Source organism: Battus philenor, unplaced genomic scaffold, assembly GCF_028537555.1.
Source record: "Battus philenor isolate CCGP_79_NKW_IND1 unplaced genomic scaffold, ilBatPhil1.0.hap1 SCAF_25, whole genome shotgun sequence".
NCBI classification, from domain to species: Eukaryota; Metazoa; Arthropoda; class Insecta; order Lepidoptera; family Papilionidae; genus Battus; species Battus philenor.
Window position 1 is genome coordinate 623,922 of NW_027181688.1, and position 16,260 is coordinate 640,181.

Sequence of the window (16,260 nt, forward strand, 5' to 3'; positions counted from 1 at the left end):
TAAGTGCGAGTGAAACAGCTATATTAGCTTCTGTTAAATTAAGTTTCTTCTTTGAAATAGACACCATTGTGCAAATATGGACTCTTGTAGATAGTAAAGCTAGATAAATTCTGCCTACAGATATTGATGTTTCTAGTGCTTCTATCTTTGATTCTGGGTTCAATTCCCGGGATACATTCTTATATAATTCACACATTATGCAGTAATAAGGATTGGCATTGCTCTTAAATAAGTTTCCAGAGGATGAACAGCATTGTTCTCTGCGTACCATAATACCACACTGCGATCGCCAACTCGCCTACCGAACGTGGCGATTGTGGCATATCTCCCCATAGATATCTTTAGGGGAGGCTGGTATCTTTCAGTGAGCATCTATGGGCTGAAATGATGACGACATTTATTATTATAAGTTTCCAAAGGATAGGCACCAGTGTCTTCTGCACACCATAATACCACATAGCGATCGTCAACCCGAGCGTGGCGATTATGGTATATCTCCCCATAGATATCTTTGGGGGAGGCTGGTACCTTGCAGTGAGTATTTATGGGCTGAAATGATGACGACATTTATAATTATAAGTTTCCAAAGGATGGGCACTAGTGTCTTCTGCATAACATAATACCACACTGCGATCGTCAACCCGAGCGTGACAATTATGGTATATCTCCCCATAGATATCTTTGGGGGAGGCTGGTACCTTGCAGTGAGTATTTATGGGCTGAAATGATGACGACATTTATAATTATAAGTTTCCAAAGGATGGGCACTAGTGTCTTCTGCATAACATAATACCACACTGCGATCGTCAACCCGAGCGTGACAATTATGGTATATCTCCCCATAGATATCTTTGGGGGAGGCTGGTACCTTGCAGTGAGTATTTATGGGCTGAAATGATGACGACATTTATAATTATAAGTTTCCAAAGGATGGGCACTAGTGTCTTCTGCATAACATAATACCACACTGCGATCGTCAACCCGAGCGTGACAATTATGGTATATCTCCCCATAGATATCTTTGGGGGAGGCTGGTACCTTGCAGTGAGTATTTATGGGCTGAAATGATGACGACATTTATAATTATAAGTTTCCAAAGGATGGGCACTAGTGTCTTCTGCATAACATAATACCACACTGCGATCGTCAACCCGAGCGTGACAATTATGGTATATCTCCCCATAGATATCTTTGGGGGAGGCTGGTACCTTGCAGTGAGTATTTATGGGCTGAAATGATGACGACATTTATAATTGTAAGTTTCCAAAGGATGGGCACCAGTGTACTCTGTATACCATAATACCACACTGCGATCATCAACTCGCCTGCCAAGCTTGATGATGGTATATCCCCCCTATATTTTAGGGGAGGCCTTACCTACTAGTCCAGGATATATCTCACCTGTATACACAGTATGATGGCATTTGGGTTGTCCATATACATTCTAGTCATCTGCTTTATGGCGTCTCGCGTGTCCGACGCCATGTCGACGGTTTGAGTCTAAAATAAATACAAATGTAAATTATTCATATAACCTTTTACCACTTTGTCCTTCGCACAAATCTGACTCCTATTATTCTTCTCTCGTACAAAGCGTTCTGTTATGAAATGGACTTCCTCTTGGAATAAGAGAGTATTTATAGTCGTATTTTAATTTTCTTTTAGTTAATTTAAGTTTTGTAGTAATATTGCTTCCAAAAAACCGCCATATTTAAAAACTCCCGCGTGCGTCGTCACAACGCTTATAACCGTTCACTCGTCTCGCTCACTCGCACGGCGTGCACTATACGCGCTCTCGCTTGCACCCTTGGGACGCTACCAACGCGCAGCATGCATGCGCCCCTGAGAGAGAGAGAGAGAGTCTGTTCGGAACTAGGTTTCGATGCATAAACGCATGCATACGAATTATTCATTTTCCGCGCACAAATTATTGTAATTGTTAAATTGTATTAAATAAACGTTTTTTCTAACCACAGTTTAAATATTTCTACTTTCCGTCATTCGTCAAGAGACTTTGTGCTACCTTTTTCGGGCAGTAAATCTTAAATGTTTCAAAAAAAGGTTTGAGATCTGTTGGCTATGTATATATATATATATATATATATATATATATATATATATATATATATATATATATAGTTTCGTTGTCGAGTCTTGTTTATTAACCATTTCCTTACAACAGTACGTTCCGCCGAAATGACGATACTGAACCGGGCATGTGCGAAGTGTACACATTGCATGACGGTAGGCTGATTTGTTCGAATTTTCTCATTTGTGTTACATATTTAAATATTTTACTGGTGTATTAATTAACCCTTAAATGCATAATGATGTTAAACTGCAACATACCGCTTTGGATATATAGTGTGCAAATAAATATATATATTTCTCTCCACTGTAGTGTAATTATCTGCAAGATATATATTCTTCTAACGTATAAATAAAAGTCATGCATTTAAGGGTTTAAGATAGAAGTTAGGATAATTCTTAGCGATTTATTTGGCTGTGGTATATCTTAAAACAGTGATATACACATAAGCCCACATTACAAGGTGAATGCCGACAAACTCCGGCGCTAGTATCGAAACGACTAATGTCGATTTTACAACTCAACTAGCGCCATCTGTCGACGCAGGCCGATACAATAATTAGTTATAAAGTAATTATATATGTAATTATAACACGTATGGATCGAGACATATTTAAATATAATGAATAAATGTATCTTAACTAAACAATATTTAGAAAATACTCTCAATCTGTGTGTGATTTTTTGTTACTTTTATTATTAGTTATGATAATGATATGCACATAAATATATTAGACATCTAAACGTCGCAATAAAGAATGCGTGTGGTTGGATCTCTCCTTCGCACAGCAGGCTGTCACTGTCACACAACTCCGCGAGCGCTGATTGGCTGAAACGTTATTGTTTTTTTGTGGCTCTCTCTTTTTGTGGTCTTCACGTTCTCCCCTACCATGGTAAATGTTACTATTTATACAATTAATAATTTTTCACTGAATATTTTTACTGTCATTCTCCTCTCTCATCGTAACATCTCCCAATCATTTCTCTTTTTTCTTCTTACCTTTCATTTCATACATTGCCTTACTTATTTGCCTACGGTATTGTGTTGTCTCTTTCGTGTATATCAGTCAAATCAGTTAGCGTGAAAATGCAGTGGCAGTCATGCAATAAAATGCACCGCCCGCCAGCCCGCTGATAAATGCGTATGCGGCAAACAATGCGAATCACACAACCGCCACCGTAAAATTACATTATACATACACCGATTAGTGCCAAACACAGAGACTCTGTGTTTGGCACTAATCGGTGTAACATAACTCCTGAAGATGCCCCGTGGAGGGGTGAAACACGTGTTGAGTAATTTGGCGTCAAAATTTGGTCAAATATTGGTCCTTTTCTTGCTTATGATGGACTTCCGCGAGGTAACGCCTGATTCCATTAAATATTGAATAAATCGCATTATAAGGTTAATCTAATAGTATAGATTCACTTACAGATATGACTCCAGGCAGGTCGACCAGAACCATGCGGGGCAGGCCTGGCCCTTTCACGGACATAGCGATCACGTCCGTGGACACGGTGCGACCGCCACGCACGCTGTTGCGCATGCGCATCTCCACCTCCCTGCGCAAACACATTCATACCATCTGTCAACGGTAACGTATCAAAAAGCGCTCATTAGCGCCATCTAGAGTGTTTGTATTGTATCTCTAGCTAGCTAATAATAGACAATGAACTTTTAATAGTTCTAATTTCGGCCACGCAATTGCAAGTGGCGCGCATACACTACTGTCATAATATAAAGTATGTTATTAAGTAAGAAAAGGATCAATATATAGCTACTTTCGCCAATGCAGCAGTAGTGGTGCAATAAAGTGCACCGCACGCCAGCCGAAACGTAGAGTAGAGAGAATGACTCTGTGTTTGGCACTAATCGGTGTATCATTACTCCTGAGGATGCCCCGTGGAGGGGTGAAACACGTGTTGAGTGATTTAACGGTGGCGGTTGTGTAATTCGCATTGTTTGCCGCACGCGCATTTATCAGCGGGCTGGCGGGTGTACTTCATTTTACGACTACTGTTGCATGGCGAAAGTAGCTATATATAGGTTCTTTTCTTACTTAGGATGTACTTCCGCAAAATAACACCTGAATCCATTAGATAAAATATATTATTATTTACTTTTTCTAGTTGAACCACCAAAATAAATACAGGCTCAACTGTAGGTAGTTCCAAATCGGCCATCTTTGTTTCTCACAGGCCACCTGAACAATGGTGTCGTAGCTACCATTGCAGTTGACAGATGACCTGTAATCTCAAGAAACTTTGATGATGGTCACCCTGAAAAGGACCTTATGTTGTTGTCGCTGACAATCATGCGCCTGATGGTTTAGTATTCGTATGATGACAGCTGGCAGTCCAGGACATGATGAAATGAGGTCCGCACAAGAACCAAGGTCATTGATAACTCGAAGAATTGCTCGTCAGGATTGATAGTGGACATCGCTCGTGTAACCGAAGCCCATTGAAGGTCGAGATCCTCGAGTGGATATTCCTTATAGGAAGACCAGTGACTCAGTCAAGGTCATTGGCTGCGTACAGCGAAAGACCAGAGTCATCGTGACGATCTTTCGTAGTGGCCTATACCTTGCAGTGGGCGTAAATATCATGATGATGGGTATAACATAAAAGCCTTACTTGCGAAGGTCAGCTAGGTCAGACTCCTTGTTCAGGTCGAACTCCCTGGACGAATCCCGGAACTGCGCTACGTGGTACGGACCTTCCGACAGCGTCACCTTCACGGGAGCTCTGTGAACAAACACCATCACCCGATATTTATTTACATGTATTATCTGCTAGAATAGCCCGTCGTATTCTGATAAAAAAAAATAATGCATCGTATTTCGGAGTGACTGCGGATTCGGATTATAATGCACTTTATTGCACGACTACCACTGCATGTGCGGAAGTGGCTAAATATTGGTCCTTTTCTTACTATAATAATTAAACTTTGTAATAGATAATTACTGACCGATACAGCTTTTAAAACGACAATACAAGTTTGCACCTTGTAAACTATTAAACAACCTGATTTCAAAGAATACCGTCAAATGCGCGAAGTTCACACCGAACTGTCAAACGCACGAAGTTCACAACAAGCTGTCAAATGCACGTACTGTCAAACGCGCAAAGTTCAAAGCGAACTATCAAAAGCACGAAGTTCAAAGCGAACATGCAAACTTGCGAAATTTATGACGAACTGTCAAACGTGCAAAGTTCAAAGTGAACTATCAAACGCGAAAAATTTACGGCAAACTATCGTTTTCTTGATTGCCATTGAGCTGTCGTAGAATGTATTCACCAATGACTGTCATTCACCAATGACTTTCGCCTTTTGCACTGTTTATTCTCTCACTTTCGGCCACAGTTCCGGAATAAATTATACCGTAATATGCCATATATAGAAACTACCGCTGTATACTATTCTACCCTTATTGTTTATAGAAACAGACGAACAAACTCTTTTCCTATTGTTGTATAGTTATAAAGCATGTATACTAACAAGCACTTATTTATTTATAATAATGAACTGTCAAACGCCAAGTTCACAGTGTAATATCAAACGCGCGAAGTTCACAGCGCATAGTCAAACGCGCGAAGTTAAGACGACTACGCTATGCAATATATTAACCATTATTCAAATCGAAAGACATCTATGATACTAACTTGATGGCTTCTAAAATACAAGTAAATAAAAATTACAATTTACAGGATTTTTAAGTATGTTGTAAAGTTATTACAAATAAATACATTTAAAAAACTTTTAAGTTAAACGGTTTTTTGATACCCATATTGTGGTGGTTGTGGAAAAATATGTACCTAGTCCGCCATATTGGGACGGCGTCCATCTTGAATTTTAAATTTTGACATAATCATCGTGTTTTACTAATGTAGCCCTTTCATTTGATACCCATATTGAGGGGGTTAAGGAAAAATACGTAATCCGCCATTTTGTATCGGCGGCCATCTTAGATTTATAATGTTATTGATTTTATTATATTGTATTGTCATCTAAATTAAATGTGTGTACCAAATTTCGGATCAATCTGACAACGGGAAGGTGCTTAAATTTCAATTTCTAATTTTGACCCAAATAAATAAACATAAAAAATTAAATTTCAATTGCTAATTTTGATCGAAATAAATTCCGTACGGGTCGAACTAAATAAAACCGTTTAAAAAATAGAATTTATAGTAGATGTTTGTAAAAACCCTAGTTTCAAATTGAAGGATAATGGTTACATAGAAGGTCAATATGGTTCCAGATTCTATCAAATCGATCAGCACGTTCTTCGTATACCTACAACCCACCTGGTGCACATCTCACCAGCTCCCCTTGGGAATATCCTGGCCTGGGCGATCATCTCCAACACGGACGTCTTGCCGGCCGACTGGTCACCCACCACCACCACGCGTGGTAGACGACCAGCCTCACCTGAATCCCAGCCAGCCAACTCGTCCAGCACCGCCGAATACATATCGATCAACGAGCGCTGCAACGTGAAAATTTAACACTAAGCCATGGATACACTATGGAACCAGCTGCTCGGACCCAATCACCCTAGAAAGGTCATCTGTCTACTATTGGTAGACGTCTTATGCCGCGCTTGCCGTTCCCAGCGACCACATGTTCTACGCACAATGTGACTAACCAACGGCCGCTGACATTTTCCAATCCACAGGGGGATGCAGATTTATGTTCTACGCACTATGTGATTAACCAACCGCCGCTGACATTTTCCAATCCACAGGGGGATGCAGATTTATGTTCTACGCACTATGTGACTAACCAACCGCCGCTGACATTTTCCAATCCACAGAGGGATGCAGATTTATGTTCTACGCACTATGTGACTAACCAACCGCCGCTGACATTTTCCAATCCTCCTCCGATCCGATCCACTAGACAAATCCCCTGTATAGTCTTCTCTATGATTAATTTTTTAAAATTGATCCACATGTCACATCTTCGATTTTTATCAGCTACTACCAGATGATACGCCAAACGATAGCGCGAGGCATACTACTGCTAGCGCCATCTATTGGTGACATCAGAACAAATAAAGTCAAATAGATAAATACCTTCATTTTTCTGACGGGCGGCTGTCTCCCTTGTCTCAGCAGCATGTTCTGCTGCCTCAGCTCTCTGTTCTCCTGCTCCAAGCGCTGCAACTCCCTCTGGTAGCGCGCCTGTAGTGCCAATACTTCTTCTTGGAGTGCATGCACTCTCTTTTCTGTTACATATATAAAACAATGCTTTTGTATGTGGATTTTATGTGGACATTGAAAGGAAATATTTTAAATATCAGTTTTCCCATTAACTTTTTAAATTAGATAACGGTTTTTTCTTGGACTAATATATATATGAGACGCGATCGTTAGTCTCGGATTTGATTTCCCGGATGCAATTTGAAATAATTTACACTTTGTACTTACTTTGTTTTAATTATATAGATCTAAGAGATTGCTTAATGACGCCAATGCCAAGATTGAAACAAAACCACATACTGTGATTAAACAGCGAGACAACTGATTTTAGATATTTAATGGAATCAGGCGTTACCTTGCGGAAGTCCATTTTATGTAAGAAAAGGACCAATATTTAGCCACTTCCGCACATGCAGCAGTAGTCGTGCAACAAAGTGCACCGCCCGCCAGTCCGCTGATAAATGCGCGTGCAGCAAACAATGCGAATTACACAACTGCCACCGTTAATTCACTCAACACGTATTTCACCCCTCCACTCCATCTTCAGGAGATGTTAGACCAACCAGTGCCAAACACCAAATCACTGGTGGTCTTAGTAACTGATTATTTTGTGATTTATTGCATATGACGGTAATTGGAAACGTAATACGATAGCGTGATTTAAAATACCACCAGCGCCATCTAGTGATGAAAAGTTGAACTTTAAATAACATGCGTTGGTTTGATATAACGTAACTTACCATAAGCTGCGGCATCTTCATTTGATCCTTTCCCAGTGGTGGCAGCCGGCGCTGGTCTACTTTGAAGGTTGTTCTGGATTTTCGGAGCTGGTTCTGTGGAAGATGAAAAAATTATATACAGGTTGTTGTGCACTGAACATTTTCAAACTTATTTGTAACGTAACAAAAATGATATCTCATATCTGTGATATACATGATGATTGCTTATAGGTGTAAAAGTTTAGATAGATAAACGTGCAGTTCATTTGTCAGCAAAAAAAAACTCTAGTCTTTACAACTGTTTGCGATCACCCTGTATAAAGTGATCATCCTGACCAGAGCACATTAATTTATTTATTTCATTGGAATGCGACAGGCAACTTCTTGTAGTAAACAATAAATAATCTAATATATAAAATTCTCGTGTCACGGTGTTCGAACTTGAACTCCTCCGAAACGGCTTGACCGATTTTTACCAAATTCTATATGCGTATTCAGTATGTCTGAGAATCGGCTACTATCTATTTTTCATACCCCTAAATGATAAGGGTGGTCCACCCCTAAATTATTTTTTTTATTTTTTAGACAATTTTTTTGGTTTTTATTTTATTATGATACAGCATACAAAAATACATACAACCTTAAATTTTCCTTAACCTTTAATTTATATAATTCCGTCATTTATTATTGCTATGCATTAGCTGACAGCAAATTGGGTATACATCCTGTATATGCCTGAGTATAGAACAATCTGCCGGCTTCCTTATTTCCTGAGAAATATAACTCAGGTTTCTTCAGGGTCAGAGTGAAGGTATCTATTGAGTCTGCGTGCTTCGTCTTCGACCACGTGGTCGATTTCAAACAGGCTAGTTGGTGGTCAAAGGCGCACTAGTAATAGATATAAAAAACCTCCTTTAGATATCTTTGATGGATTCCTACTTCTTCCAGTGGGCGTGTATAGACTGAAATGACAATGTCAACGAAGCTACAATTTGCTATGTTAGTAAATGTTATATTTTGCCAAAAGAAATATCACCACAGTGGAGTAAAGTTGTATATATTGTTACAAAGCACGAGTTACAGAACCCTCTTAACAATAAACACTGAACCCTATGATCAAGAACACGAGTGAACTTGAAGTTATTTAGAAATTTTTGTGTTCTGTTCTCGGAAATTCCAACCGATTACTATCTCGAACTTACTAGAACCTTATCCGTAGTATAAATAAGTGCACTCCCCATGTCGACAGTTCAGTGATGTTTTTTGAGTTATAATAAGATCTGCGATCAGTGATACAAAGTGACTATTTGGTAAGTTATTTGGACAGTGATTTGGAAGCGTAGTTTGGACTTAGCGAAATTATACTTTGCGTTAAAGTAGGGTGACCATCTGATTTGTGAATAAAGGACTCCTTGTGAAGCAGTGGTGTTTCATTTCTAGTCAGAATCCTTAGTGCATAACAATATTTTATATTAACTGTTATTGGCCAATATCATTCCAATGTAGTTTCTTCACGCTTACCTTTACATTTTCTATCACCAATAATTAATAAATAATCTAAATATACTTCATATTAACTATAATAAATATAGCTTACACACTAACGACATCTACTAATAAATTGTAATAATAATATTAGTATGAATTAGTACACAACTATACTACATGTTACATTATATTATTATACTGTGATGATCGCACTAATATCTGACATAAATAAGACCGCCGGGAACGAAAGATGAATTTTGCTATTGAGCCAATCGGGGCTGACGGCGAGGCATCAAAAACATGTACAGTACCCAGCGATAAACCGAATTTTGGATAGCACACCGACCTTTGGATAGAGACAAACGGTAAATTCGGCTTCGTAGAGCGTTATCTCTGTCGCACGAAATACAACGACTTACAAAACGTCACATAGGTAGTGTGGGACAGAGATAGTGCTCTACGAAGCTAAAATTAGCGGATCGTCTCTTTCCAAAGGTGCGATGTGCAGTATTTATCGCCTTGAAATTGACTATACCTGCTCATTCTACTATGTTTATGGAGAAATCTTTTATTTTTATCGATTTCAGGTTATGGAAGGTGGGCAAAAGCGTTTAATCAGCTCTGCCCACAGCTACGAAGAAAAATTCTCTCCTAATTTGTTATACAAGGCTTGATGGTTTACAGGCTTAAAGACTCTTGACTTTGTTTACGTAACTTGGCTTGAGACTTCCTTGAGAACCTTGAACCAATATTTAATGGAATCAGGCGTTACCTTGCGGAAGACCATCCTAAGTAAGAAAAGGACCAATATTTAGCCACTTCCGCACATGTGACCAGTGAGTTAACGGTGGCAGTTGTGTTTCGCAATGTTTGCCGCAAGCGCATTTATCAGCGGGCCGGCGGGCGGTGCATTTTATTGCACGACTACTGCTGCATTGGCGGAAGTAGGTATATATTGGTCCTTTTCTTACTAAGAATATAAAAGTCCCTTTCCCACAATAAACTAGGGGTGAACGAGTGATCATTAAGAAGTCATCATCATGGCGATCCTCAAGAGAAGTTTATCCCTTGCAGCGGGTGTTTATCAGCCTATATGATGAACTATATCCGAGGGTGCCCCTCATCTTGACTCACCAATGTTGTTGGCTGCGGCAGCTGCAACGGCATCCTCGTAGCGTTGGGCCAGCCAAGCTCTCAGTTCAGCCGCTCGTTCGACACCAGCGTCCCGGAGCCGAGGATCTGCGTGCAGCGTCAGCGTCAGCGGGCCACCTAGCGCGCACACAGCCTTACACCGTGCTCACATACCTAACCGCCGGTAAACTCCGGGGATTTCCCATTGGGTACATTCCTACTAGACCGTTGTTCGGTTGATGAAGTCCATTGGAAATAGTGTCCACTAGTGGGTTTCCCATTGGATACATTATTCCTACAACACCCTAATCTAGGATCCATCATTGTTCGATGAAATATCTTACAGCTTAAGAATTCAAGTATTTCTTTATACTTATTTAATACCGTTAAAGATATTTCTAATACAATAATTAATATATATGAATTATTAATAAGAATATGTTTTATTTGTCAACTTAAATACAGCTTATAAATATTAAATAATAACATAAGATTGAAATAAAAATAGTAAAGTGGTTTTTTAATAACAAAAAAACCTTTCAACCAAATGGGGTCAGCGATTCTGTTCTATGGAAGCGAAGAGAAATCTATATAATTTTTCAACTTAACTCAAAGGCAAATGGTATAGAACTCTGGGGATCAGCAAGCTACTCCAACATTGAAATTCTTCAATGTTTAAAAAAAATGCCCTGAAAACCATAATCAGCGCTCTATGGTTTATATAAAATCCTTATATTTATACAAGTCCTATAAGGCTTTTAATTAGGATTAATTTCAATCTTTGATTGAAATGCCATAAGAACTTTTCGGCAAGGTATCTGATGAATAGAGTGTATTCCGTTTTAAACAATCAAGACTAGGTTCAATCTAAACTTAACCTTCATCATGGAACAATAAGCCTCATCATGGGAAATTGTTCATCTCCAAAAACAAACAATCTGAATATCAAATTTAATCAAAGCTTTCTTGCTGATCGTTAATAGAAAATAAGAAAAATAAAATAAAAAAATTTAGGGCTTTCCCAAATTATTATCAAAGGCAGTTTTATGATCTAAACCGTTCACCAATGAGAACGAGTGAATCTAATCATCAATTATATGATTATTAATTATTCAAGATGTCCCCATAGTGTGCCCATAAGTTAATTAGCCTCTAGCTTGACTTAATTGACTTGTCGGCTATGTAAGGGTAAAAGGGCTTGAGTGAGATCACGTCTGCGCTGGACTCATATATTTACAAAAATATAACACCATGTACGGGTGCTGGAGAAAAATGGTAGTGGATTTTGACATGAAAGGATTCTTTTGTCCTGGCTTACATTGCTGACCAAGTGGCATTAAGATACTATTTGAGATTATATAAAACCTTTTTTAAGGTAGCAAAGCATGAGGGCTCCTTGAGGAGAATTAAGGTTGTGGTGCTATGTACTACAATTTCACCATATTGAAAGGGCTGGAGAGGTATTGGATCACAAAGGTGGTTCGATGAAAGAATCTGTTGGTCATGGACTAGGAATAAGATCTGGATTTGGATCAATTGGAAGCAATATGACTAACTTATGACATCATTATGACATGTCAGTCTGGTGTTTTGTATGGACACATGTTTGGCTACAATTTTTGTCATAAGCAAGAGATTTAGAATAAGTGAGTGGATAATACATAGAGTCCTAAGTAATTCTCGTCTTAAATGTACTAAAAAAATATATAAAAAAAACTTTTTAATATGAAGTGGTATAAATCTATAAAATAGTGGCACTAATTTGATGCACCAATAGGCACATATGTCATTTTCAAATAAATGCAACAAGTTTAAATATCTCGAAACATAAAACCTTTAAAATTAAATATGAAAATAATCAGTTAAAAATAACAAAATTAAATAATATCTTTACCGTACAGTTTCTTAATTAGATTAAGTTAAAATAACATAAAATTTTCTACAATTACTAACCCCTACACAATCATTGCATGCATTATTATAGATATATAACTACATATAATAACATATATACACTATGAATTGATTTCTCAACAACTACATGTGTTATAAATCATCAGTCTTACCGATTTGCAGCTGGTCTCCGATGCGATCTCTAGCATTGATGAGGGTTGTGGTGAAACGATCCCACTGGTCATTATCAGGAAGTAGATCATTCAACCAGCCCATGTCTGGGAGACCGTCTTTCCATTCGGCATATTTCTTAAAACAAAAACCTCCTTTTACAATCAACAAAAATTTGTTCACGGTAATACATATGAAATTATATTTTATTTGACAAAGGTTGAAATGCCTATCAATGGTTTTCAGAGGTAATATAATGATAATACAATAATAGACCCTTTGCACTCAAGGATATTTCCAAAGAAACCAATCAACAACTTGAAATGATTTACAACTTCCAACATACGTTACCTCGCGGAAGTCCATTCTAAGTAAGAAAAGGGCCATTATTTAGCCACTTCCGCACATCAGTGGTAGTCGTGAAACAAAGTGCACCGCCCGCCAGCCCGCTGATAAATGCGTATGCGGCAAACAATGCGAATCACACAACTGCCACCGCCAAATCACTTAACACGTGTTTCACCCCTCCACGGGGCATCTTCAGGAGTTATGTTACACCGATTACTGCCAAACACAGTCAACTCGGGCTGGCGGGCGGTACACTTTGTTGCACGACTACCACTGATGTGCGGAAGTGGCTAAATAATGGCCCTTTTCTTACTTAGAATGGACTTCTGCAAGGTAATGCCTGAATCCATTAAAAAATTTATAATTTTGCTTTGTATAATATTTTATGAAATAATTGCCGAGATGTATTGTTGAGTAGTATGTTGTTTGATGTCTTTCAGCATGTCGACTTTGTTGAGAGGAGATTGTGCAACCTTTCCTACTCCTATTGGAATGATATCCATTACATCTATGCAGATGTTTCTGAAATTTTTATACCCCTAAATATAAATAGTTTACACCATTTTCTTTACCGCACCTGTCAAGTTCTCACTGATACAGAAAATAAAGTTGCATCTGCGAAGGCATATCATTTTAAACTCTGTATGATCATACAAAAAGTGTACAAATCTGCATTAAAAGAATGAAACTTAAACATTTACCGGCTTGCATCAAGTTACATAGCAGCATGTGAAGTGGTGAGTGACAGACCAGCTCAAGTTGTGGCATGAAGCCACATGGTGAGTGAGACTCATCATTTGAGTGCAAAGATTTAAGTGTTTCAATAATTCAGTACATATATTGTTGGAATAGGCCTTTGTCTTCCATCTCACCTGATGGAAAATGTAGATGAAGACAAAAGTCATACATGCCCACCCAAAAGAAACCTGTTCACTCTACTCTTAAAGGCTCCAGAGTTCAACTCATTAGGAAAAATAGACCCAGCAGGTCGTTCCAAATCTTGGCGACTCCCACCAAAAATGAGCTGACAAACCAATTAGTTCGACTTTTTGAGTATGTCAACAATGTATGGATGAAACTTTTGCCTGCGCCTAGTAGACCAATAAAGGAATGGAGATAGCTCAATCAGTTTCAAAAGAGTATTAATATTAGGACCGTAAAGTAATGTCGCATTATTAAGTTAAAATCACAAGACTACATTTTAAACAAGTTTTCATTTTGTTATTTCACTTTGTTATCAACAAACTTTCGCGATCTAGTATACAAATTTTCAATGCAGGGGCGGTAGAAATCAAGTTTTTTGGTAAAATATGTCGATAGAAACAATATTATTTTCCAGTCCACTGGATATTATAGGCTTGTAATAATACCCTTCGTAACATTGTTCAACAAACAGTAGATTTTTTTTTAAATCAAGCCTTCGCACTATCAGCTTTATCTTGCATTTACAGAATGGTTACTTGCTGTAGTACAATTTCAACAAAATTAGAGAAGTAAGGCTTGTAGACACAGTAAAAGAAAGAATATCAGTGTATAAACTATACATTGTTTAACTACTTTTTTATGTTAGTTACTACCTACCCCACCACCTGATGATTTCACTTTGATTCCTGTATAATAGATAGAAAGAGCATAGATCACTAAAAAACTAGATGTTATAATTAATGTCTATTAAAATGAATAATTTATATAACTTAAGAATTGCAACTTATCCCAATATATAGTATACCTTATTCAAGGTCATCCCTCCTCCAACTGCACCACCCAAAACCAAGTATCTAATCTTCAAAACTCCTCGTAATGCCCTTGCCACAAGCATGCCATACGTCCTTCTTGGAATATGGTTTGGATTGATGGGTTTGTACAACAGCATGCTCTTTCCAGTCCATATTGAAAAGGCCACAGCTCGCTTATCCACACATGACCAGGCCGTAGATCTCTTCAAGGATGATCTGAAACCATCAATTGAAGAAACATTCTGAGCAATATTGAACTGTTTCTAAGAATTTTAAATTGTAATTTTAATATTCTCTAAAAGATATTAAATCTTTTGTTTAATAAAATTATGTGAAGTCTTAACGTAAAAATGATGTAAAAACTAAACAAACAAACATATTGATTTTTCATAGTGAATATAACAATAAGTGTAATATGAAAGTTTTATTAAGCACTAAATATTTACCTGATACGGTTATGTAGTATTCTCGACATTATAAATATCACACTTTTAGCAGTTGTATATCTTTGGTGGAAAAGTTATTTCTTAAAACATAATAACCCAGTAGGTTTAAAAAATATTTTCTATTTCATAACCTCCACCGGCGTTAATAAACGCAAATTAATAGGAATAAATGTAACAATAATAGCTTCTTTTAAGATATATATTAAAATTTCATTAAATAAAATAATGTTACACAATCAACTAGAAAATCATTGTAGGTCACTTCATATTTTGAAAATTTGACAAGTTTCGGACTGCAAATACAAAGGCCATTTTCAATTTCCTATTAAACGTTCCGTGTTTACATTTAATAATAAATATGTTACATAACGCAATATATTTTTAAAATTATGAAGATTTAGTGTACAAGTAATTAATTTGTATATAATTATGGAAAATTATTTAAAGATACGTTTAATTTGTTTACTAGGTTATATTCTGTATGACAACACAAGAATTTCAACATATCGATATTGCAACACATAATTAGTAAAACGTCAAAAATGGACTGAGCGATTGAGATTTTGTGTTTGACAAAATTCACGTAAAAAAATAAAGACGTAAATTAAATGTTAAAAAGTGGTGCTCTCGGGACAGTGTAATAAATGTACTTGTGTTAATTTACAGTGATATTAAGTTTAAAGTTTTGTGAAAACAATCCTTCTTCTCTAATGCTACGGCTTTGAATATACTGTAAGTATTGCTGATATATCCAAGTTGGTTAAGTCAAGGCTGCATAGTCAGCGTAAATAGGTCCAGCGGTGAGGTTCGACAGGAAGTAATGATATCACGGTCGGTTCTTTGAACTCTGAGGTCATGATGTAATTTTTCAAGTGCATCCACTTAGGGCTTCCTTTGATTGGTGGCTGCTATTTATAGTTCGATGTCGTCGCGAGTGCTATTTATTTGTTTTCCCGTTTCGATTAAATATTTATTTCCATAATATGATATTTTAATTTAATATTTTAAGCATTATAAAATATTTTTGTTCG

The 16,260-nt window shown here is 37.4% G+C and overlaps 2 protein-coding genes across 4 annotated transcripts in view; one reads left to right on the plus strand and one right to left on the minus strand.

Moving 5' to 3' along the window:
• Positions 1-15,503, minus strand: part of Opa1 (Opa1 mitochondrial dynamin like GTPase) — a 28,208-nt gene extending 12,705 nt beyond the window's left edge. For 2 of the 3 annotated variants that reach the window (XM_068768233.1, XM_068768232.1), the window contains exons 1-10: positions 15,230-15,503; positions 14,777-14,999; positions 12,702-12,837; positions 10,639-10,773; positions 8,038-8,130; positions 7,172-7,323; positions 6,401-6,582; positions 4,727-4,837; positions 3,523-3,652; positions 1,402-1,500 (exon numbers count right to left, since the gene is read on the minus strand). In XM_068768233.1, coding sequence (XP_068624334.1) covers positions 1,402-1,500; positions 3,523-3,652; positions 4,727-4,837; positions 6,401-6,582; positions 7,172-7,323; positions 8,038-8,130; positions 10,639-10,773; positions 12,702-12,837; positions 14,777-14,999; positions 15,230-15,258 — 1,290 coding nt within the window. In that variant the 5' untranslated portion in view covers positions 15,259-15,503. The remainder of the gene's footprint in view (positions 1-1,401; positions 1,501-3,522; positions 3,653-4,726; positions 4,838-6,400; positions 6,583-7,171; positions 7,324-8,037; positions 8,131-10,638; positions 10,774-12,701; positions 12,838-14,776; positions 15,000-15,229) is intronic. The other variant, XM_068768235.1, reaches the window with a different exon arrangement.
• Positions 15,504-15,788: 285 nt separating this feature from the next.
• The window catches only part of Ehbp1 (Eps15 homology domain containing protein-binding protein 1), a 47,471-nt gene continuing 46,999 nt past the window's right edge, over positions 15,789-16,260 (plus strand). Inside the window, exon 1 of the mRNA XM_068768372.1 lies at positions 15,789-15,961. The gene's annotated coding sequence lies outside the window, so the exon portion shown is untranslated. The remainder of the gene's footprint in view (positions 15,962-16,260) is intronic.